The sequence below is a fragment of the Mesoplodon mirus genome (assembly GCF_964341445.2).
Source record: "Mesoplodon mirus genome assembly, chromosome: 14".
Taxonomy (NCBI): Eukaryota; Metazoa; Chordata; class Mammalia; order Artiodactyla; family Ziphiidae; genus Mesoplodon; species Mesoplodon mirus.
This window is the reverse complement of record NC_138990.1, coordinates 15,518,212-15,542,292: the sequence shown is the minus strand read 5'-3', so window position 1 is coordinate 15,542,292 and position 24,081 is coordinate 15,518,212. Positions and strand designations below refer to the sequence as shown.

The 24,081-nt window shown below is 51.1% G+C and overlaps 1 protein-coding gene across 1 annotated transcript in view; it reads right to left on the bottom strand.

Moving 5' to 3' along the window:
* Positions 1-16,231: 16,231 nt before the first annotated feature.
* The window catches only part of ZAP70 (zeta chain of T cell receptor associated protein kinase 70), a 32,423-nt gene continuing 24,573 nt past the window's right edge, over positions 16,232-24,081 (bottom strand). The window contains exons 4-13 of the mRNA XM_082642188.1: positions 22,890-23,028; positions 22,709-22,790; positions 22,584-22,630; positions 22,296-22,347; positions 21,018-21,210; positions 20,292-20,498; positions 18,227-18,419; positions 17,995-18,135; positions 17,780-17,892; positions 16,232-16,483 (exon numbers count right to left, since the gene is read on the bottom strand). Of these exons, the coding sequence (XP_082498314.1) occupies positions 16,360-16,483; positions 17,780-17,892; positions 17,995-18,135; positions 18,227-18,419; positions 20,292-20,498; positions 21,018-21,210; positions 22,296-22,347; positions 22,584-22,630; positions 22,709-22,790; positions 22,890-23,028 (1,291 nt within the window). The 3' untranslated portion in view covers positions 16,232-16,359. The remainder of the gene's footprint in view (positions 16,484-17,779; positions 17,893-17,994; positions 18,136-18,226; positions 18,420-20,291; positions 20,499-21,017; positions 21,211-22,295; positions 22,348-22,583; positions 22,631-22,708; positions 22,791-22,889; positions 23,029-24,081) is intronic.

Genomic DNA, 24,081 nt, shown 5'->3' with positions numbered 1-24,081 from the left:
GGGGAAAGGGGATAAGTTGTTCCTGGAAGAGCAACTAGAAATACAAAAGGCCACTTGTGTCCCACGAGGGTCACTGCTCCAAGGTTCTCATTATCAGTTTTGTTTAAAAGCTATTGCATAGCAAAGGAAACCATTGACAAAAAGAAAAGACAACCTACTGAATGGAAGACAATATTCGCAAACTCTATGACCAATAAGGGATTAATATCCAACATATATAAATAGCTCAAACAACTCAACAACAAAAAAAACAACCTGATTTTAAAATGGGCAGAAGAGCTAAAGAGATATTTTTTCTAAAGAGGAAATGCAGATGGCCAATGGGCCATGTGAAAATCTGCTCAACATCGGTAATCATCAGGGAAATGTAAATCGAAACCACAATGAGATATCACCTCACACCTGTCAGAATGGTATCATCAAAAGAACACAAATAAGAAACATTGGTGAAGATGTGGAGAAAGGAAACTCTCATACACATACATGGTTGACGAAATGTAAATCGGTGCAATCACTATGCAGAACAGTATAGAGGGTTCTCAGAAAACTAAATATAGAACTACCATATGATCCAGCAATTCCACTCCTGGGCATATATCTAAAAAAAAAAAAAAAAAAAAAAATTTCAAAAAGTTAAGGTAGCCCAATGTTCATAGTAGCATTATTTATAATTACCAAGATATGGAATGGAATCAACCTAAGGATCCATCAACAGATGAATGGATAAAGAAGATGGGATATATATATATATACACACACAAGGGAATCCCATTAAGTCATAGAAAAAAAGAATGAAATCTTGCCATTTGCATGAACAGGGATGGACTTAGTGGGCATTATGCTAAGTGAACTGTCAGACAGAGAAAAACAAATACTGTACAATGTCAGTTATATGTGGAATCTAAAAAGTACAACAAACTAGCGAATATAACAAAAAAGAAGCAGACTCACAGATATAGAGAACAAGCTAGAGGTTACCAGTGGGGAGAGGGGAGCAGGGAGGGGCAGGATGGGGGAGGGGAGTAAGAGGTACAAATACTATACATAAAATAAGCTACAGACTCCCTCTTGCAAGAACACCAGAATCACAACTAACTGCTAAACAATCACTGGCAGGAAGACACTGGAACTCACCAAAAAAGACACCCCACATCCAAAGACAAAGGAGAAGCCACAATGAGGTGGTATCAGGGGCGCAATCACAGTAAAATCAAATCCCTTAACTGCTGGGTGGGTGACTCACAGAGTGGCGAACACTTATACCACAGGAGTCCACCCACTGGAGGGAAGGTTCTGAGCCACAAGTCAGGCTTCCCAACCTGGGGGTCCAGCAACGGGAGGAGGAATTCCTAGAGAATCAGACTTTGAAGACTAGCGGGATTTGATTGCAGGACTTCAACAGGACTGGGGGAAACAGAGACTCCACTCCTGGAGGTCACACACAAAGTAGTGTACACATCAGGACCCAGGGGGAAGGAGCAGTGACCCCATAGGAGACTCAACCAGACCTACCTGCTAGTGTTGGAGGGTCTCCTGCAGAGGTGGGGGGTGGCTGTGGCTCACCGTGAGGACAAGGACACTGGCAGCGGAAGTTCTGGGAAGTACTCCTTGGCGTGAGGCCTCCCAGAGTCCACCATTAACCCCACCAAAAAGCCTGGGTAGGCTCCAGTGTTGGGATTCCTCAGGCCAAACAACCAACAGGGAGGGAACCCAGCCCCACGGATCAGCAGTCAAGCGGATTAAAGTTTTACTGAGCTCTGACAAGGAGAGCAACAGCCAGCTCTACCCACCACCAGTCCCTTCTATCAGGAAACTTGCACAAGCCTCTCAGAGGGCTCATCAACCAGAGAGCAGACAGCAGAAGCGAGAAAAACTACAATTCTGCAGCCAGTGAAACAAAAACCACATTCATAGAAAGATAGACAAGATGAAAAGGCAGAGGGCTATGTACCAGATGAAGGAACAAGATAAAGTCCTAGAAAAACAATTAAATGAAGTGGAGATAGGCAACTTTGCAGAAAAAGAATTCAGAATAATGATAGTGAACATGATCCAGGACTTCGGAAAACGAATGGAGGAAGAGATCGAGAAGATGCAAGAAATGTTTTAAAAAGACCTAGAAGAATGAAAGAACAAGCAAACAGAGATGAACAATACAATAACTGAAAAGAAAACTACACTTGAAGGAATCAATAGCAGAATAACTGAGGCAGAAGAACGGAGAAGGGACCTGGAAGACAGAATGGTGGAATTCACTGCTTCGGAACAGAAGAAAGAAAAAAGAATGAAAAGAAGTGAAGACAGCCTAAGAGACCTCTGGCACAACATTAAACGCAACAACATTCGCATTATAGGGGTCCCAGAAGGAGAAGAGAGAGAGAAAGGACCTGAGAAAATATATGAAGAGATTATAGTCGAAAACTTCCCTAACATGGGAAACAAAATAGCCACCCAAGTGCAGGAAGCACAGAGACTCCCATGCAGGATAAACCTAAGGAGAAACAGGGTGAGACACATAGTACTCAAATTGGCAAAAATAAAAGACAAAGAAAAATTACTGAAAGCAGCAACACAAAAACATAAATAACATACAAGGAAACTCCCATAAGGTTAACAGCTGATTTCTCAGCAGAAACTCTACAAGCCAGAAGGGAGTGGAATGATATACTGAAAGTGATGAAAAGGAAGAAACTACAACCAAGATTACTCTAACTGGCAAAGATCTCATTCAGATTCTACAGAGAAATCTAAAGCTTTACAGACAAGGAAAAGCTAAGAGAATTCAGAACCACCAAACCAGCTCTACAACAAAGGCTAAAGGAACTTCTCTAAGTGGGAAACACAGGTGAAGAAAAGGACCTACAAAAACAAACCCAAACAATTAAGAAAATGGTCATAGGAACATACATATCGATAATTATCTTGAACGTGAATGGATTAAATGCTCCAAACAAAAGACACAGCCTTGCTGAATGGATACAGAAACAAGACCCATTATATATGCTGTCTACAAGAGACCCACTTCAGACCTAGGGACACATACAGACTGAAAGTGAGGGGATGGAAAAAGATATTCCATGCAAATGGAAATCAAAAGAAAGCTGGAGTAGCAGTACTCATATCAGATAAAATAGACTTTAAAATAAAGAATGTTACAAGAGACAAGGAAGGACACTACATAATGATCAAGGAAGCAATCCAAGAAGAAGATAGAACAATTAAAAATATATATGTACCCAACATAGGAGCACCTCAATACATAAGGCAACTGCTAACAGCTATAAAAGAGGAAATCGACAGGAACACAGTAATAGTGGGAGAGTTTAACACCTCACTTACACCAATGGACAGAAGATCCAAAATGAAAATAAATAAGGAAACAGAAGCTTTAAATGATACAACAGACATATAGATTTAATTGATATTTATAGGACATTCTATCCAAAAACAGCAGATTACACTTTATTCTCAAGTGCACACGGAACATTCTCCAGGTTATATTACATCTTGGGTCACAAATCAAGCCTCAGTAAATTTAAGAAAACTGAAATCATATCAAGCATCTTTTCTGACCACGACGCTATGAGATTAGAAATGAATTACAGGGAAAAATATGTAAAAAACACAAACACATGGAAGCTAAACAATACGTTACTAAATAACCAAGAGATCACTGAAGAAATCAAAGAGGAAATCAAAAAATACCTAGAGACAAATGACAATGAAAACACGACGATCCAAAACCTATGGGATGCACCAAAAGCTGTTCTAAGAGCGAAGTTTATAGCTGTACAAGCCTACCTCAAGAAACAAGAAAAATCTCAAATAAACAATCTAACCTTACACCTAAGGAATTAGACAAAGAAGAACAAACAAAACCCAAGTTACCAGAAGGAAAGAAATCATAAAGAGCAGAGCAGAAATAAATGAAATAGAAACAAGGAAAACAATAAAAAGATCAATAAAACTAAAAGCTGGTTCTTTGAGAAGATAAACAAAATTGATAAACCATTAGCCAGATTCATCACGAAAAAGAGGGAGAGTACTCAAATAAATAAAATTAGAAATGAAAAAGAAGAAGTTACAACAGACACCACAGAAATACAAAGCATCCTAAGAGACTAATACAAGCAACTCTCTGCCAATAAAATGGACAACCTGGAAAAATGGACAAATTTTAGAAAGGTGAAGACTGAAGCAGGAAGAAATAAAAAATATGAACAGACCAATCACAAGTAATGAAATTGAAACTGTGATTAAACATCTTCCAACAAACAAAAGTCCAGGACCAGATGGCTTCACAGGTGAACTCTATCAAACATTTACAGAAGAGCTAACACCCATCCTTCTCAAACTCCTCCAGAAAACTGCAGAGGAAGGAATACTCCCAAACTCAATCTATGAGGCCACCATCACCCTGATACCCAAACCAGACAAAGATACTACATGAAAAGAGAATTACAGAACAATATCCCTGATGAATATAGATGCAAAAATCCTCAACAAAATACTAGCAAACAGAATCCAACAACACATTAAAGGATCATTCACCATGATCAAGTGGGATTTATCCCAGAGATGCAAGGATTTTTCAATATATGCAAATCAATCAATGTGATAACCATATTAACAAATTGAACAATAAAAACCATATGATCATCTCAATAGATGCAGAAAAAGCTTTTGACAAAATTCAACACAATTTATGATAAAAAACTCTCCAGAAAGTAGGCATAGAGGGAATCTACCTCAACATAATAAAGGCCGTATACAACAAACCCACAGCAAACATCATTCTCAATGGTGAAAAACTGAAAGCATTTCCACTAAGATCAGGAACAAGACAAGGATGTCCACTCTCACCAGTCCCATTCAACATAGTTTGGAAGGCCTAGCCATGGCAATCAGAAAAGAAAAAGAAATAAAAGGAATACAAATCGGAAAAGAAGAAGTAAAACTGTCACTGTTTGCAGATGACATGATACTATATGTAGAAAATCTTAAAGATGCCACCAGAAAACTACTAGAGCTAATCAATGAATTTGGTAAAGTTGCAGGATACAAAATTAATGCACAGAAAACTCTTGCATTCCTACACACTAAGGATGAAAAATCTGAAAGAGAAATGAAGGCAACACTCCCATTTACCATGGCAACAAAAAGAATATAACACCTAGGAATAAATCAACCTAGGGAGACAAAAGACCTGTATGCAGCAAACTATAAGACACAGATGAAGGAAATTAAAGATGATACCAACAGATGGAGAGATATACCATGTTCGTGGCTTGAAAGAATCAGTATTGTAAAAATGACTATACTACCCAAAGCAATCTACAGATTTAATGCAATCCCTATCAAATTACCAATGGCATTTTTTATGGAACTAGAACAAAAAATCTTAATATTTGTATGGAAACACAAAAGACCCTGAATAGACAAAGCAGTCTTGAGGGAAAAAAAAGGAACTGGAGGAATCACATTCCATGACTTCAGACTATACTACAAAGCTACAGTAGTCAAAACAATATGGTACTGGCACAAAAACAGAAATATAGACCAATTGAACAGGATATAAAGCCCAGAGATAAACCCACGCTCCTATGGTCAACTAATCTGTGACCAAGGAGGCAAGGATATACAATGGCGAAAAGACAGTCTCTTCAATAAGTGGTGCTGGGAAAACTGGACAGCTACATGTAAAAGAATAAAATCAGAACACTCCCTAACACCATACACAAAAGTAAACTCAAAATGCATTAGAGACCTAAATGTAAAACCAGACACTACAAATCCCTTAGAGGAAATTATAGGAAGAACACTCTTTGACATAAATCACAGCAAGTTTTCTTTGATCCACCTCCTAGAGTAATGGAAATTAAAACAAAAATAAACAAATGGGATCTAATGAAACTTAAAATCTTTTGCACAGCAAAGGAAACCATAAACAAGATGAAAAGACAACCCTCAGAATGGGATAAAATATTTGCAAATGAATAAAACAACAAAGGATTAATCTCCAAAATATATAAACAGCTCATGTAGCTCAATCCTAAAAAAAACGAACAACCCAATCCAAAAATGGGCAGAAGACCTAAACAGACATTTCTCCAAAGAAGACATAAAGATGGCCAAGAAGCACATGAAAAGCTGCTCAACATCACTAACTATTAGAGAAATGCAAATGAAAACTACAATGCGGTATCAACTCACACTAGTTAGAATGGGCATCATCAGAAAATCTACAAACAACAAATGCTAGAGAGGGTGTGGACAAAAGGGAACCCTCCTGCACTGTTGGAGGGAATGTAAACTGATACAGCCACTATGGAGAACAGTACGGAGGTTCCTTAAAAAATTAAAAATAGAATTACCATGTGACCCAGCAATCCCACTGCTGGGCATATACCCAGGGAAAACCATAATTCAAACAAGACACATGCACTCTAGTGTTCACTGCAGAACTATTTACAATAGCCAGGTCATGGAAGCAACCTAAATGCCCAGTGACAGTCGAATGGATAAAGAAGATGTGATACATATATACAATGGAATATTACACAGCCATAAAAAGGAAAGAAATTGGGTCATTTGTTGAGACGTGGATGAATGTAGAGACTGTCATACAGAGTGAAGTAAGTCAGAAAGAGGAAAACAAATATCGTATATTAACGCATATATGTGGAACCTAGAGAAATGGTAGAGATGAAATGGTTTGCAGGGCAGAAATAGAGACACAGATGTAGAGGACAAACATATAAACAGGAGGGGGGAAAGCAGCAGGTAGTTAGGGGTGTGTGTGATGAATTGGGAGACTGGGATTGACATGTATACACTGATGTGTATAAAACTGGTGACTAATAAGAACCTGCTGTATAAAAAAATAAATTAAATAAAATTCAAAAAAAAGCTACAAGGATATATTGTACAACACAGGGAATATAGCCAACATTTTATAAATGGAGTATAACCTTTAAAAATTGTGAATCACTATATAGTACACCTGTAACTTATATAATATTGTACATCAACTACACTTCAATTTTAAAGAAGAGGAAAAAGTTATAAAACCCATGCTAGGAAGGCTGCAGCCATGGCAGGGTGGGGGAATAAATTGCTTCCTTGTAGAACAACCAGGAAATACAAAAGAAAAGGCCACTTGTATCCCACAGGGTCACTGCTCCGGGGTTCCTGTGATCCCTTTGCTGGCTTCAGCAGCACCCTGCAAACACAGTCTTCCAGCCACCCAAAACCTCTTTCGGTTTCCAAAAGGATGTTCTCTCACCTCCATTTGCAGCGGCTTGTGCCTGGAACACTCTTTCCTCACCTCTTCCATGGCCAAATCTCACTCATTCTACAGGGGACTCAGCTTAGACGTTACTTCCGACAGGAAGACCACCAGACTGACCCCCTCTCAGCTAGGACAGGAGCCACTTCTGGACCACCAGGGCCCCATGGCCTTCCACCATCACTGCAGCAGTTACTATGGGTCTGTGTACCCATGACACACATCTCCAGACTAGGCACATGATCAATACTGGAGGACTGAAATATGTGGAGAAAGAGGTGAGTTGTGGGTGGCCTCGGGACCATGGAGAGAGGGGTGGAGGTCCAGGTTTTGGTCAGCATTTGAAAGAACATTCTAAGAATTCTAGTTCATGAACCAGCCTGGGCTGCCTTGGTAGGTAATGAGCTGCTCATCACGGGAAGTTATGCTAGGAGATGTCAGAAACTGCTTCCCTCATCCCCTGTGCTTCACACCCAGGGAACCTAGGCCAAAGTCAGTCCTCTTTCCAGGTCTTTGTCCAGCGCCCTATGCCCCAAGCTACTCCTGTGCCTTGTATTCCCTCCTCTTGCTCGGAAGGCTGCCCTGGGGAGATTAGGTAGTGGGGAGGCCACAGGGGCTGTTCCCACAGCTTTGGGTAGCCCAGTCCATTCCTCAGAAGCCCTCGGGGGCCGTGACTCTCACTCTGAAAAGGCTCCTGGTACAGGAAAGCCTTAGAATGAGTCCCACCTGGCCTCAACCAACACTACATCCGCCAGGACACTAGGCATCACACAGGGGCCATGTGTGGAGCCTGGGCTAGTCTGTGCTCAGAGCCTTGTGTGCGCCCAGCCCCAGAGGTGCACACCTCACTTGGACTGAAGCCAAAACCCTGCACACTCTGGCCCCACCCGTCCCGCCTGACCCTTGCTCACCCTGCCCAGCTGCACTGGCCTCCCTGTTATGCCTCAGGGCCTTTGCACGAGCTCTTCCCGCCGCCTGGAACACTTTCCCCACCAGGTATCAGCAAGGCTGTTTTCTCTCCTGATGCCCAAAACTCTTCTGTCCCTAGGGGAAAGTCCCTTCACCTGCTCAAAGTCTGTGGCTGAGACCCCCCTGACCCCACAAATCCAAGGCCTGTCCAAGCCCCCTCAGATTGGGGCTTACAGTTCAAGGGAAGGAGCCTGATCAAGGGGCCTCTGACACAGCATCCGGCCCTTCTGCCCCACTTGAACCAACGATTCCAGCCCCAGGGCCAGTCTTCAGGGGAGGGGGTCCCACCTCTTCCCCTGTGAGCAGGGCCCAGGGTCCCCAGAGACCTGCTACAACTGATACACACATACAGTAAGTGCTCAACACGTGTGCGTGGAAGTGAGAAGTGCAGATGGAGAGAGCAAGATGGAAACAGACAGATGTAGACAGAGAACAAAAGACACAGGAAGAAGGAAAGATGCGAGGAGCGGATCTCCACTAACCACACCCCGAAGACACGCCCCACACAACACCCAGACTCCAGCAGACAACTGCCCGAGGCCTGTCAGCACTGACCACCTGCAACACATACTCACCACTAAGTCAGCAGCTGGAACTCCCCAGCAGCCGTCCCAGACCTCAGCTGTCAACTGTGGGGAACAAGGCACCCCAGCAGCCAGACTCCCCAAGCCAAGGACAACCACTGATCCCCCAACAGCCCAGCTCAGGAACAACACATGGCACCAGGGCATGGAACACCCCACACAGGCCCAGCAGCCAGAGCCTTGTACCAGCGCAGCTACTCCAGATCTTTACAGCAACTGCTTACCCACGACAGTCAGACCCCCACGGCAAAGCCGGACTCCCCGGTAACAAGCCTCACCCACCTCTACCGCCAAGCCCAAGAACACCTACCCCTAGAGCCACACAGTGGCCGGACACTCCCTTGCCTCCGAAGCGCTGTCTTCCGTGGCCGGAAGTGGACCCCCCGCCCAGCCAACAATAATATAAGAACAAAGATAACAGAGCCTTTGCGGAGGTGCACGTGGCCTAGGACTGGCACTCAGCAGCAAGCAGGCCGTGGCTGGTGAACAACAGGCACAACCAGCAGCTGATGCATGTGGGCGGCCGGGCCATGGGCCAGAGGACTGGCGGGGGGGGGGGCAGGGCGGTGACACCCACAGAAGAAACAAAGCAACAGGAAGGAGGTCAGAGTCTGGTGATGAGAAAGGGCAAGAGGGGAAGAGGTGGCCCACGGGGAGCAGGTGGCCATGAGGACCAGACGGCTGTGAGAGAGACCCTTCCAAAATGGAGCTCAGCACTGGGGTCTGATGCTCCACGGGGCAGCTGTGCTGGGCACCTGGCCCTGGCCTGTCCCCTGCCCCTTCCCTGGGCAGCAGCCTCCTTCTCCCTCTCGGGGCACTGGTGTCAGAAGAAGCAGAACCCAGGGAGGAGGAGAGGGGAGGGACCCTCAGGGTTGAGAAGCTCAAGGACGGAGTTAAAACAAAAGGGGCAACAGAGACAACAGTGGATAGAGAGATAGGGGCAGAGACAAGGAGACACAGAGAGACACAGAAAGACGCAGAAGGGAGAAGGGTCTTTCTTCTTAAGGGACTTAAGACTATCACAGAGAAATAGAGACGGAGCAGAGAGGGAGAGAGAGTGGGGAAGACACAGCCGGGAAGAGAGGCTGAAACGGGTGCGGGAAGTAATGCTGGACGCCACCCCAAGGACCCCCGCAGCCCCCTGAGAGCCAGTGAGCTCAGCCAGGCCCCGACCTGCACCCAATGCTTCCCCCCAGCTGTGTCACAGTGACTCCCGTGAGACGCATGCGGACTCCAAGCTCCTCAGTGTGGGAGAAAGTCACCAGCACTTCCATAAAGGTGACACCCAGGCCCCACCTGAAGCTCGTAGCTTCGCGGCCGGCACTGACCCCCCCGACACACACACCTGGTGTCTTCCCAGGGACCAGAGGCTGGCTCAGGGGGTCAGCAGAGTGCAAACAGCCCCACCAGGGAGGGCGTGGAGGGCAGAAGACCCTCTGGCCCAGCCACTGGGGACCCATCAAGGAGGCTTCGGGTGGCCAAAGCCACAGCCCCCTACCCCTGGTGGGCAGGAGGAAAGGGAGGCCTTTCTCTCTTTACATCCCAGGACACTCCCCTGCAGGTTTTCTAACTCCTTGACCTGGATTTACCTTCTCTTTCTGGACAAACCACCCAAAGAACCTGAGGCACAGAGAGATTAAGAAACTTCCCCCAGTAACTTACTGATGCTTTAAGGATAAGTTTTCCTTGTGGACATTAGTCAAATGGGGATGAAAATAATTCCATGCAGAGGGAACAGTAGATGCAAAAGCCCAGAAGTGAGAGTCAGCATGAATATGTTTGGGGAACCCTGGAAGAGGATGGAGGGAATTGGTCAGAGCTGCTCGTAGAAAAGACCCTTCAAGCGGTTCTGGAGTGAACGGATTGCAGGGGATGGGACTAGGGGCCTGTGAGACCAGGGAAGAGCCTGGGGTCCTGCTCCAGGCAGAAGATGGACAAAGTGGGGCAGGAGGCCAGAGCCGGGTTTGTGCAGCTGAGCAGTCCTCGCTTGGGGGAACACCGCCACCTGGTGGTACCTATGTGGAACTGCACCCTCTTTCATTGGTTCATTCAACAGTCCTTTATTGCGAGCACATAGGGTTCTCAATGACCATGGAGAGAGGGGTGGAGGTCCAGGTTGTGGTCAGCATTTGAAAGAACATTCTAAGAATTCTAGTTCATGAACCAGCCTGGGCTGCCTTGGTAGGTAATGAGCTGCTCATCACAGGAAGTTATGCAAGGAGATGTCAGAAACTGCTTCCCTCAGCCCCTGTGCTTCACACCCGGGGAGCCTAGGCCAAAGCCAGTCCTCCTTCCAGGTCTTTGTCCAGCGCCCTCCGCCCCGAGCTACTCCCTGTGCCTTGTATTCCCTCCTCTTGCTCCGAAGGCTGCCCAGGGGAGATTGGGGGGTGGGGGGCCACAGGGGCTGTTCCCACAGATTTGGGTACCCCAGTCCATTCCTCAGAAGCCCTCAGGGGCTGTGACTCTCACTCTGAAAAGGTTCCTGGTACAGGAAAGCCTTAGAATGAGTCCCACCTGGGCTCAACCAACACTACATCCGCCAGGGCAGTAGGCCTCACGCAGTGGCCATGTGTGGAGCCTGGGCTAGTCTGTGCTCAGAGACTTGTGCCCAACCCCAGAGGTTCACACCTCACTTGGACTGAAGCCAAAACCCTGCACACTCTGGCCCCACTCCTCCCGCCTGACCTTTGCTCACCCTGCTCAGCTGCACTGGCCTCCTTACTGTGCCTCAGGGCCTTTGCACGAGCTCTTCCCGCCGCCTGGAACACTCTCCCCACCAGGTATCAGCATGCCTGTTTTCTCTCCTGATGCCCACAACTCTTCTGTCCCTAGGGGAAAGTCCCTGCAACTGCCCAAAGTCTGTGGCTGAGACCCCCCTGACCCCACAAATCCAAGGCCTGTCCAAGCCCCCTCAGACTGCGGCTTACAGTTCAAGGGAAGGAGCCTGATCAAGGGGCCTCTGACACAGCATCCAGCCCTTTTGCCCCACTTGAACCAATGATTCCAGCCCCAGGGCCAGTCTTCAGGGGAGGGGGTCCCACCTGCTCCCCTGTGAGCAGGGCCCAGAGCCCCCAGAGACCCGCTACAGCTGATATACACAAACAGTAAGTGCTCAACATGTGTGCATGGAAGTGAGAAGTGCAGATGGAGAGAGCGAGATGGAAAAAGAGAGATGTGGACAGAGAACAAAAGACACAGGAAGAAGGAAAGATGCGGGCAGCTGATCTCCACTAACCACACCCCCAAGACACACCCCACACGACACCCAGACTCCAGCAGACAACTGCCCGAGGTATGTCAGCACTGTCCACCTGCAACACATACTCACCACTGAGTCAGCAGCTGGAACTCCCCAGCAGCCGTCCCAGACCTCAGCTGTCAACTGTGGGGAATAAGTCACCCCAGCAGCCAGACTCCCCAAGCCAAGGACAACTACTGACCCCCCAACAGACCAGCTCAGGAACAACACATGGCACCAGGGCATGGAACACCCCACACAGGCCCAGCAGCCAGAGCCTTGTACCAGCGCAGCGACCCCAGATCTTTACAGCAACTTCTTACCCACGACAGTCAGACCCCACGGCAAAGCTGGACTCCCCGGTAACAAGCCTCACCCACCTCTACCACCAAGCCCAAGAACACCTACCCCTAGAGCCACACAGTGGCCAGACACTCCCTTGCCTCCGAAGCACTGTCTTCCGAGGCCGCAAGTGGACCCCCTGCCCAGCCAACAATAATATAAGGACCAAAGATAACAGAGCCTTTGCGGAGGTGCACGTGGCCTAGGACTGGCACTCAGTTAGCAGCAAGCAGGCCGTGGCTGGTGAACAACAGGCACAACCAGCAGCTGATGCATGTGGGCGGCCGGGCCATGGGCCAGAGGACTGGCGGGGGGGGGGGGCAGGGCGGTGACACCCACAGAAGAAACAAAGCAACAGGAAGGAGGTCAGAGTCTGGTGATGAGAAAGGGCAAGAGGGGAAGAGGTGGCCCACGGGGAGCAGGTGGCCATGAGGACCAGACGGCTGTGAGAGAGACCCTTCCAAAATGGAGCTCAGCACTGGGGTCTGATGCTCCACGGGGCAGCTGTGCTGGGCACCTGGCCCTGGCCTGTCCCCTGCCCCTTCCCTGGGCAGCAGCCTCCTTCTCCCTCTCGGGGCACTGGTGTCAGAAGAAGCAGAACCCAGGGAGGAGGAGAGGGGAGAGACCCTCAGGGTTGAGAAGCCGAAGGATGGGGTCAAAAGGGGCAACAGAGACAACAGTGGATAGAGAGATAGGGGCAGAGACAAGGAGACAGAGAGAGACACATAAAGAGGCAGCAGGGAGAAGGCTCTTTCTTCTTAAGGGACTTAAGACTATCACAGAGAAATAGAGACGGAGCAGAGAGGGAGAGAGAGTGGGGAAGACACAGCCGGGAAGAGCGGCTGAAACGGGCGGGGCAAGTAATGCTGGACGCCACCCCAAGGACCCCCGCAGCCCCCTGAAGGCCAGTGGGCTCAGCCAGGCCCCTACCTGCACACAAGCCTTCCCTCCCGGCTGTGTCGCAGTGAGTCCGGTGAGCCGCATGCGGCCTCCAAGCTCCTCAGTGTGGGAGAAAGTCACCAGCACTTCCATAAAGGTGACACCCAGGCCCCACCTGCAGCTCATAGCTTCCCGGCCGGAACTGACCCCCCGACACACACACCTGGTGTCTTCCCAGGGACCACAGGCTGGCTCAGGGGGTCAGCAGAGTGCAAACAGCCCCACCAGGGAGGGCGCGGAGTGCAGAAGACCCTCTGGCCCAGCCACTGGGGACCCATCAAGGAGGCTTCGGGTGGCCAAAGCCACAGCCCCCTACCCCTGGAGGGCAGGAGGAAGGGGAGGCCTTTCTCTCTTTACATCCCAGGACACTCCCCTGCAGGTTTTCTAACTCCTTGACCTGGATTTACCTTCTCTTTCTGGACAAACCACCCAAAGAAACTGGGGCACAGAGAGATTAAGAAACTTCCCCCAGTAACTTACTCATACTTTAAGGATAAGTTTTCCTTGTGGACATTAGTCAAATGGGGATGAAAATAATTCCATGCAGAGGGAACAGTAGATGCAAAGGCCCAGAGGTGAGAGTCAGCATGAATATGTTTGGGGAACCCTGGAAGAGGATGGAGGGTATTGGTCGGAGCTGCTCGTAGAAAAGACCCTTCAAGCGGTTCTGGAGGGAACGGATTGCAGGGGACGGGACTAGGGGCCTGTGAGACCAGGGAAGAGCCTGGGGTCCTGCTCCAGGCAGAAGATGGACATAGTGGGGCAGGAGGCCAGAGCCGGGTTTGAGCAGCTGAGCGGTCCTCGCTTGGGGAACACCGCCGCCTAGTGGTACCTATGTGGAACTGCACCCTCTTTCATTGGTTCATTCAACAGTCCTTTATTGCGAGCACATAGGGTTCTCAATGTATTTGACCCACAGAACGGATCACATTTAACACCTCCTCCCCATAAAATAATGTTATCTTCAGCAATAATCATAACATGAAACAAATAATAATGATGACCACAAAAGAAATGCAGGCAGCGAAAATGTATTCCCCTTCTGACATAATACTTTATGTAACAAGATAAATAATTATCCAGTAAGTAACACGTGGATTTAATAAAACTGAAATATCTGAAAACAGTACAATTTCGGAAGCCACGAAATTGTACCATTGATGTAATTTTTCCTGCTTTGTTCACTAGTTTTAAAACAATTAGTTAAAAAACAATTTTGCATTTTAATGGTGCTATTCAAAGTCAGTAATACAGTTAGCTTATGAACTAATATGCGCATTTACCAACTCAAAATATATAGCATGGCTTGCAAACTTCACTGTTTTACATTTTAAACACAAAATCTTCAAGTGGCTGCAGAGAATGACAAAATGGAAGGAACTGAGTTTGTGTCTTAATCTTTACCATCACTGTGCTCTGCTTATCTGTTTCGAATCTAAATGCAGGAAGATATCTTCTGGCAGGGCTTGGAGACCCTCAAACAATTCCAAATCATTACAGATTTAGTCTCTAAAGAAACACAGAGCTGAGAGTCTTCGTGTGTCTGGAGTTGACTCTATAACTAGGGGCTCTCTAAACTACTTTCCAGGTAGAATACAAAGTTCATTGAAGAATACGCTAACATGAAACTTACACATGAATTGTTAGAACTCCGAAAGCGGTAAAATCACAGCAAGGTCCGTACCTAATAACCCCAATGTCAATTTCCTGGTTTCGACAACGCACTCACATCACCAAGGTTCTGGGGTCTCCTCTCGGGCGTCACCAGCCTGGGCCTCAAGCCCCCGTCCCCGCACCCCACCCCACAGTGCCACAGAACAGCCCCAGGCTTTCTAGAGCTCCACAAACAAAAAGAAAGAAAATCTACCTTCTCAGAAGCCACAGAAAATCTCCTTGCCTCTCCCTGGCGCTGAGTGCGTTGCATGGCCGCCCTGGAGCCCGCGGCTCTTCGGGGCCGGGCCCAGAGGAGGACGCGTTGCAGGGCATGGGGGCCAACTGCAGCCGAGCAAGGGGGAGCAGGTCCGGAAAAGAAAAGCAGGGGCCTGGCTCCACTTCACCCGACCTGTGCTCCAACACCCCAGTTCCTCATGTGGGGACACCGAAGCAGCACACGCTTGGAGCTCGGTCTTCTCCTGAGCGGGACTGAGCCGGCTCTCGGGGAATCAGGTGATAAGGATTCCCAGCTGAGACTGTCTGGTCCCAGGGAGGAAGTGGAGGCAGCTGAGAAGGGCCCGAATGATAGAATCTCCTGAAGAGACTGTAAAATGCACGGGCTGCGGCGGGATCAGCGTGTATTACACTCTCTCCAGGTGATGAAAACACGCCGCGAACACGGGCAGCACCTGTCTCACGCCATCCGTGAGGCTCGGGGAGCTGAGTGGCCAGCAGGCACGCGGCCCCTTAAGTCCCCACGCTCACCTGCTGCAGCCCCTCACGCTGGTAAAGATGTCCCCAGGGCACAAGGGCGGGAAAGCCAGCCCCCAGGCCCACACAAGAAAAGCTGTATCAAATATTGGAACGCCCGTGTGCGTTGCACCATCAGGCACTTCTCATGGACCCCTTCCGATGACCCAGCCCCTTTCCTGGTCCCCCTGCCCTCACCCCGGAAAGATGAGGAATCTCAGACGAGAGGGAAGCTGCGTTTATTCCAATGATTGGGGTCTTGCCACCTGAGGACTCCGAGAGTCCGCCCTTCTGGGCCCAGAGGAAGAAGGTTCCTTGCTGTAAGCAACGCCCCCTCAGCTCAGGGCCTCCCAGTAGATTCCAGCCCAGGACCACCTTGCCTGGGTCTCGGCCTCCTACCCCAGCCAGAGGGGCCAGGTGACCGGGCAGGGAATACTGGACCAGTGTGGGCCGGAGGCCTGAGCTGTCCCCGTTCTCACAGCCCAGATGGTAGTGGGGGAGAGAAACTGAGCTGGGCTCAGCCAGAATGGAGGTCCTGGAAGGGAGCTGAGGACACAGGAGGAAAAGCTGGGGCGTAGGGGCCGGCAGGCTGGAGCTCAGACACACACAGCCTCGGCCCCCTTTCCGCACGCGGCAGCGTCCGTGGGCTTGCTTGCCAAGCTGTAGTAGTAGGTGCGCATGCGCTGCTCCACGGTCAGGAAGTCTGGACGGTCCTCCCACCTGTGAGGGGTCGGGGAGATCCAGACTGCTGACCACACCCCCAGAACCCAACTTCAGCTGGTGGGTGGACATGCATGGGGCTCAGAAAGCAGTGGGGCTGGCGGGGGGCGGGTATCGGGTAATAGAGGGGTCTCCTGTGTGAGAGGACTACAATTCCGGGGTTGCCGTATCGCCTAGTTGAAGAGCTGACATCCAGGATGGAGGGGAACCATATACTGAGTGCTGACTGGCCAAGACTTAGGGAAGGGAGCTCCCTGAGTGTAGGGGTGACAGCTGTTGACCACGGGGAGCTGGGATGTTGAACGTTGATGTACTGAGCATGTGTATTTGGTCAGGGTATTTGGGTGCTGGGTGCGGACTCACACGGATGCAAGTATGCTGCCCGCCAAGGAGAGGAACACTGCCGTGTGGCAGATGGGTTCAGCTTGTGGAGAGTCAGGGTATTAATGGGATGCGTGTGGAATATCCATGTATTGCGTTGGGGTGTTAGATGCTAGCCTCTTTGGGTATTGGGGTGTTGGTGTATGGTTTCCTGATAGAGGTTGAGTTAATACATGGTGGAGAAGGGATGGGCTGATCATTTCTTATTTATTTATCATAAGTAGGGTGTGTATTTATTGGAGTGCTTGGGTGTTTGGGTGTCAGTGTGAAAGGTGTTGGCCAGTGGAATAATGGATGCTGGGGCAGGAAAGGTATCAAGTATTGGAATGCCCGTGCATTGCAGGATTAGTGTAGGGTAATAGCTTGTTTGGGTGCAGGTTGCCTGTTGTGTGATGGGAAGGGGAGGTATTGTTGGTGTTAGGAGTTGGCGTGTTCAAGCACCGGGCTTCGAGCAGACAGAGGTGGGAGGGCATTGAGTATCTGGGTGCTTTGGTGTTGGCCTGAATGGGTAATTAGGTGTTGAATGTTGGCTGATGGGAAACAGGAATTATATAATGGAGTATTATCGCATGCCCTGAGTATTGGTATCATAGTTTGGGTAACAGTACTGACTTGTCTGAGTGTTGCAGGATCATTTGAGTATTGGCTTGTGGGAGACTGAGGTTTTAGATGCTGGAGCAGTGGGTGTCCACAGGTAGGGTGCTGGGGTGCTGGACCAGTGGAGCATTGTGGGGTCAGTCTGTTGGAGAGTTGAGCATAGATGCAGGGGGAATAAAGGTACCGAGGGTTGGAAAGGCCATGAATTGGGTGAGTCTTTGGGTGGGATGAGTTAGTTGGACTATTGGACACCACGACCTCCTGCCCCAGGCCTGGGTGTCAGTTCAGCCAGGTACCCTCCTGCCCGCTGGCACTCACTTGTAGGTCCAGCAGTCGCTCATGAGTTTGTACATTTCGGGTGGACACTCTGGTGGGCACTCCATCCGCTTGCCCTGCTCGATGAAGGCCATGACCTCGGGGCCCTTCATCTTCTGCTCAAGCCAGAGCCAAGTACACATGTGAGTAACCAGGGCCCCCTCCCCCCCTAGCCCCTCTTCCCACCCAGCTGTCCGCCCGCCTCTGCCCACACCTGCCTTGTAGGGCTTCTGGCCATAGGAGAAGGCTTCCCACATGGTGACCCCGTAGCCCCAGACATCACTGCGGCTGGAGAACTTGCGGAAGTTGATGCACTCAGGCGCGTACCACTTGAGCGGCCACTTCCCCGCCGAGCGAGCCTGGGGGGTGGGAGATGCTGCCGGGACAGGGCTCGGGGACCCTCCACACCACCGCCTCCTCCACCTGGGCACCCCAGGGCCGGGGGCTCACGGTGTAGTAGCTGTCGTCAGCTCCCAGTGCCTTGGAGAGACCAAAGTCGCTGATCTTGGCGTAGTGCCGGTTGACCAGAAGGACGTTGCGGGCCGCCAGGTCACGGTGCACAAAGTTCTTTTCCTCCAGGTACTTCATCCCCATGGACACCTGGTGCAGCAGCTCCGCCACGTTGCTGACGGGGATCTCCTCCCTGGGGTGCAGGGGAAGGCAGGGGCAGCTGGGATGGGACAGCCCAAGTCCCCAAGGGGGCAAAGCCCACTTCTCTGACCCAGCTGAGCCTCTGTTCAACAGGTGCCTATTGGGCACCTGCTGTGTGCCAGGCATGGGGGGGGGACACGGCGTGAGCAAAACAGGCACAAACCTCTGCCCTCATCCAGGCTCGAGGCCTAAATTTCATCCATATACTGGGATTCCCAGACTTAACACATTTACCTGCGTCCTCTGTGTGCCCTCAGGGGGTCTCACGGGCATCTCAAAGATAATAAATAAAGACAAAGCCACGTTCCTGACTGTACAAACACACGCGCGCATGCAACACACACACACGCACACACACACGCTCCTCTCTCTCCATCTTTTCATTTACTCAGAAGCACTGGTCTTGCCCTCAGCTCCTCTTCCTCACACCCAGTATCCAATCCATCAGCAAACCCTGGCAGCCCTGACTTCAAAATCCCTCCAGAATCCCCCTACTTCTCTCCACGTCTGCTTCTGCCACCCTGACCCAGCCGTCATCATGGCCAGCCTGGACCAGAACAGCCACCTCTGCCCTCACCCGGCACGGTCTGTCCTTCCCACACTGGAGTCAGGTCCTGCCCCTCCTCGGCTCACAGCGTCCAGGGCTCCTACCTCACTCAGGGTAAATGTCCAAGTCCTCCCCACGGCCCACAAGGCCCTGCACCATCTACTCCATCACCTCCCTGCCCACGTCAGCTCCCCGCTCCCCTGCACTCACTCTGCTTCAGCCTCGGGGCCCTACTCACAGTTCCTCTACCACACCAGGCGCCTCAGGACCTTTGCACCGGCTGTGCCCTCTGTCTGGGCCACTCTTCCCCCAGAGCTGCACTTGGCTGCCTCACCTTCTCACTTCTCACCTCCTACCCTGACACTCCCAACCCCCCTTTCCATAGTACTTACCTTCCAACATAGTCTATACTTTATGGTATTATAATGATTATTTAAAGCCTCTCTTTCCCAACCAAAATACAGGGCAGAGAACTTTGTCTCTTTCTTTGCTGATAATCCCAAGTGCTGGTAATGGTCCCTGTCACAGAGAAATTGCCCAGTAAACACCCATGGGATAACTGAGTACATGAGCTGGGACCCGTGAAGGCACGCACTCCAGCAAGAGCTCGGGTTCAAGGTCATGTGCCTCTGCGAGTGTAAAATATCGTGTCGTGAGGGTAAGAGTTTGAGGCACGAGGGGACACAAATGAAACCAATTTCTTTGGATTCGAAATGGGCCAATTTTTTCTCTATAGGGCCTGAGAGTAAATATTTCAGCCTTTGCAGGACACATATGGTCTCTGCCACACAGTCCTCTTTGTTTTTTTCATAGACCTTTAAAAATGCGAAATCAGGCTGTACAAAACAAGCCTGGCTGCAGTTTTCCAACCCCGCTTTACGTCAAACGCCATCAACCATCGGCAACTTCCCGTGCGTCATGAATTGGCCGAGAGAACAGAGGTGGCAGTTGTGACAGAGGTAACACTTACAAAGCTCCTATAGGCAACGCCAGGCACCGTTCTGAGCACTTTCTATTGATAGACATCAACTCATTTGACCCTCACAAGAGCCCCTGGACATAAATACTGTGCATCGCCGTGGTACAAATGAGGAAACTGAGGCACAGAAGAATTAAGAAACCCACCTGGGGTCACACCAGTTAGTGGCAGAGCCAAAAGTCAAACCTGGGGTCAGATCTGTCATGGGCGTGAGTGTGGGCAGCAGCTGTAAGTGTGTCTATAAATGCGGGGAAATGAGTGTGGAACACACCCGTGGGTGGACAGGATCATTCCCCCCCACCCCCAGCCCCAAACACCTGGCCGGCCCAGAGGCTCACTTCTTCCCAAGCAGGAACTTGTGCAGCGGCCCGCCGCCCGCCATCTCCATCACCAGCATGAGGGCCTCGGCCTGGCAGACGCCGATGAGCCGCACGATGTAGGGGTTGTCCAGCTGGTGCATGATCTGCGCCTCCTGCATCATCTCGTCCTTGTCCGCCTTCTCCGTACTCTGTTTCAACACCTTGATGGCCACGTCGATCTGCTTCCTGCCGTGACGCACGGAGGGACACGCGTGAGCTGGCCTGGGCCTGCCCTGGCCCCCTCACCCCCACCCGACCTGCCTCTCCTCTCCCTGGACTTGTGTAGTAGATGCTGCGGTTTGCCGCCCAGTCCTCCCTGCAGCTCACAGCTCACAGCCAAGACCCTCCCAGGAACTGCCCCTCGCTGAGAAGAACCAGCTCAAAGTGTCACCCTGCCCAGGGGCAGCCTGTACCAAGTGACCAGCCTGTATCCAATGACCAGCTGATGGAGTGGACAAGGGGGACTCTGTTGCATCTGCAGCTCAGCCCAGCTTCTCCCTGCCCCAGACGTGCCCCTCTCACTCCCTCTCGGGTGCCGCCCTGGGCTCCCCCAGGTAACCCCGCCTAGCAGGCAATTTCCAGTCCCAGCGTCTGTTTCCCAGGCAACCTGAAGTCACATCCTGGCTCCAACCCCCAAGGCCTTGGGAGGCAGCGCCCCCTCTGCCCCTCCCACAGTGGTTCCCCAGCCAAGGCTGGGCAGCCTACTTGCGCATGCGGTAGACGCCCTGGCGAACGGAGCCAAAGTTGCCGCAGCCAAGTTCTATGTCAGCCATGAGGAGGTTCTCGCGCTTCAGGAAGAGCTTCTTGTTTTTGAGCTCCTCGGGGTCGCTGTAGGGGCTCTCGTAAACGCTGGTGTCCATGGGCATCGATCGCGGCTTCTCTGAGGATGCTAGGCATGCTGGGCACACACACAGGCGTGTGCTCCCAAGTCAGGAGCGGGGAGAGGGATGGGGGCTGAGCAGGGCAGGGCAGCCTCAGTGCCCCCCAGACACGTGTGCCACAAGGCACATGGTGCACCATCCAGAGCATGCATGGGCACACGGGCACACGTGTGTGTTCATGTGCGTGTGTGCATTTGTGTGCGCTCCTGGTCCCATCTGTGGGTGAGCTGGGAAGCCATGTCCTAAAGGAGTCTAATGTGCACATATAACCATGTGTGCACTGGCTAGAGTGTGCACACACATGTGCCCCTGTGTGTTCACACATAACACCCACATACACTCTCACCCATGTCTCGGTGTGTGATGGAGGTCCAAAGGCGTGTCTGCACAAGTAACCAATATAGTGCCAGCTGAAGCATGCACACCTATGGGTGTGCGTGCACTGACACGTATGCACCCGTGTCACGCCTGCCCAGGTCTACGTATGCACCACGCAGCCATGTGTACAAGGGCTCCAGATGAGCCTCTCTGTGCACAGGCAACCGTGTATGTTCTCTGCACACACGTGCACAGGCTTACATCCACACACGAAACACACGAGCATCTGCGACAGTGCGTTTTAGGGACCTGGGCTCTGGAGCCTGCCTCCTTGGGTTCAAACCCCAGCTCCACCACTGCCTAGCTGCGGGACATGACAGTTCCCGGCCCTCCTTTCTCTTCTGTAAAATGAGAATAATTACCATGACCGCCTCATGTGGCTTGTCGGGAGGATTCAGCAAAGCTCATACACCCAGTGAGCTTGGAGAACGACTGGCAGATAGTAGGTGCTTAACAGATGTGTGTCTGTACCCGGGGTGGCCCAGGCACGGCCAGGTCTACTCCCCTGCATGTCAGCATGCCCCCGGGCACATGCTCACAGGCGGGCATGATGCATGTGCCCACGTGGATACCTGCAGGCACAGTGCATGCACAGGGCAACCAGGCCCACTGCCACAGGTCAGGCCTGGCCCACGTCCCTCCCCTGACACACCCCAGGGCCCAGCCAGGACCCTGCTCTTGGTCTGACATGAACCCCTACATACCTCCATCTCTGCCGACTCACCTGGTTCGGGGGTGTATCCATCTGAATTGAGCGTGTCGATCCGTCTCTGAGGCTAAAGTTATGGGGTCAGCAAGGGTCAGCAGGGCCAGAGCTGGGGGCACCCAGCCCCTCTCATGAGACCCACATCCTCTGAGGACTCCCAGAGATGGTGCTGGGGGTACCCTCTTCTGGTCCACGGCAGCCCCACTCTCCCCCCATCTCCTGCCCAGAGCCCCACCCTGGGAACAGGACCCATTGCCCACCCAGCTCCATCCCCAAGGCCCCAAGTCTACAGTGCTGCTGACTTACCTGGGTGAACGTGGATGGGTGGGCGGGGAGTGTGGGAGCAGCGGCCTCTGGGGGAGCAGAAGGGACAGTGAGGGGGTGGGGGCTGGGGTCTCCCGCTCACCCCTGCCCCCTGCTGCCCCGCTCACCTGAGCTGGCGCTGTTGTTGGGACAGGCCTCCTTTAGGCAGTAGATGAGCCCGTCAGCCTTCAGCTTCAGGTACTCCACCAGCTGCAGGGAGGAGCGTCAGGGCCGGGGCTCCCCTCCTCCCCAGGAGCCTGAGCACCCCGCCGCAGCCTCTCCCCACAACAGGGTGTGTGGGCGGCCTACCTGCCAGAGCGTGTCAAACTTGGTCCCCTCGGGAATGCAGTACTTGCCCGCCTTGTCCTGGCTGATGAGGTAGTGGTACACAGTCTTCCCGTAGATCAGAGACAGCGCATAGGTGCCCTGCTCCTTCCGGGGTCTCAGCCTGGCGGGAGACAGAGGGGGTGTCACCCCTACAACCACATGGGCCCCCTCCCCCGTGGTGCCCTCCTACTTAGGCCCCAGTTCCCACACACACGCCCTATGGGCTCTGTACCCCAGAGCCTCATGGAGAAGTGGCAGGGGCTGCGGGAGCTGAGGTCAGGCCCCACTCAACCTCCAGACCTACTGGTAACAGGCCGTGCTCGGGGCTGGCAGAGGGGGCGCTGGGGTGAGCAGAGAGGAGAATGGCCATGTTCACAGTCGTCCAAGGGCAGGCATGTGGCCATCCACAGGGGAATACTGGGCCACCCACGGTGGACATTCAGCCCTGCATGGCCTGATACTCAGCCACCCACAGCTGCACACTTGGCCATTCAGGGGGGAACACCTGGCCGTACACTGGGGGATACCTGGTCCTCCATGGCTGAATACCAGGCCACCCATGGCTGGACACTTTTCCACAGGTGTGGGGCGGGGAGACACTTGGCGATTCATGGAGGGATATTTTTTCATCTATGGTGGGCACAGAGCCACTCACGGGGGACACACAGACTTAAGACCATTCTCTTGGGGAGACAAAGCTGTTTCTATACGTAGAGTAATAAAGGTAAGTGCAAGTCCATGGCTAGATCACAGGGCACCTTCGTACACATCAGAACAAGTCACCTTGCCATCACAAGAGACCCACCAGTTATCATAACAGATGACCTTTAACAGAATGAAACCCTTGATTGTCCTCTTCTGGAAATTTGCCAAAACAAATAAATCTTCCATGTCTATCAATCAGAATTAAGCCCCTAAAAGATGGTGCCTTCATGCAGTAAGAACCTGTCCAACCACACACACACATGCACACACACACATACACACACACAGACCAATTTAGGGCCACCTGCACCCTCCCATCCCATTGTAAAACTAGTCAGCATCTCCCACAAAATAGTTTTGTCTTGAGTTCCTGGCACAAGTTCCTATTCCAGGGTTAAGTGTAGATTTTTAATGGAGGAGGGAGGGGCAACTGTTTCTGGAGGTGGTCTCAGGCTCTGTGGACACTGTA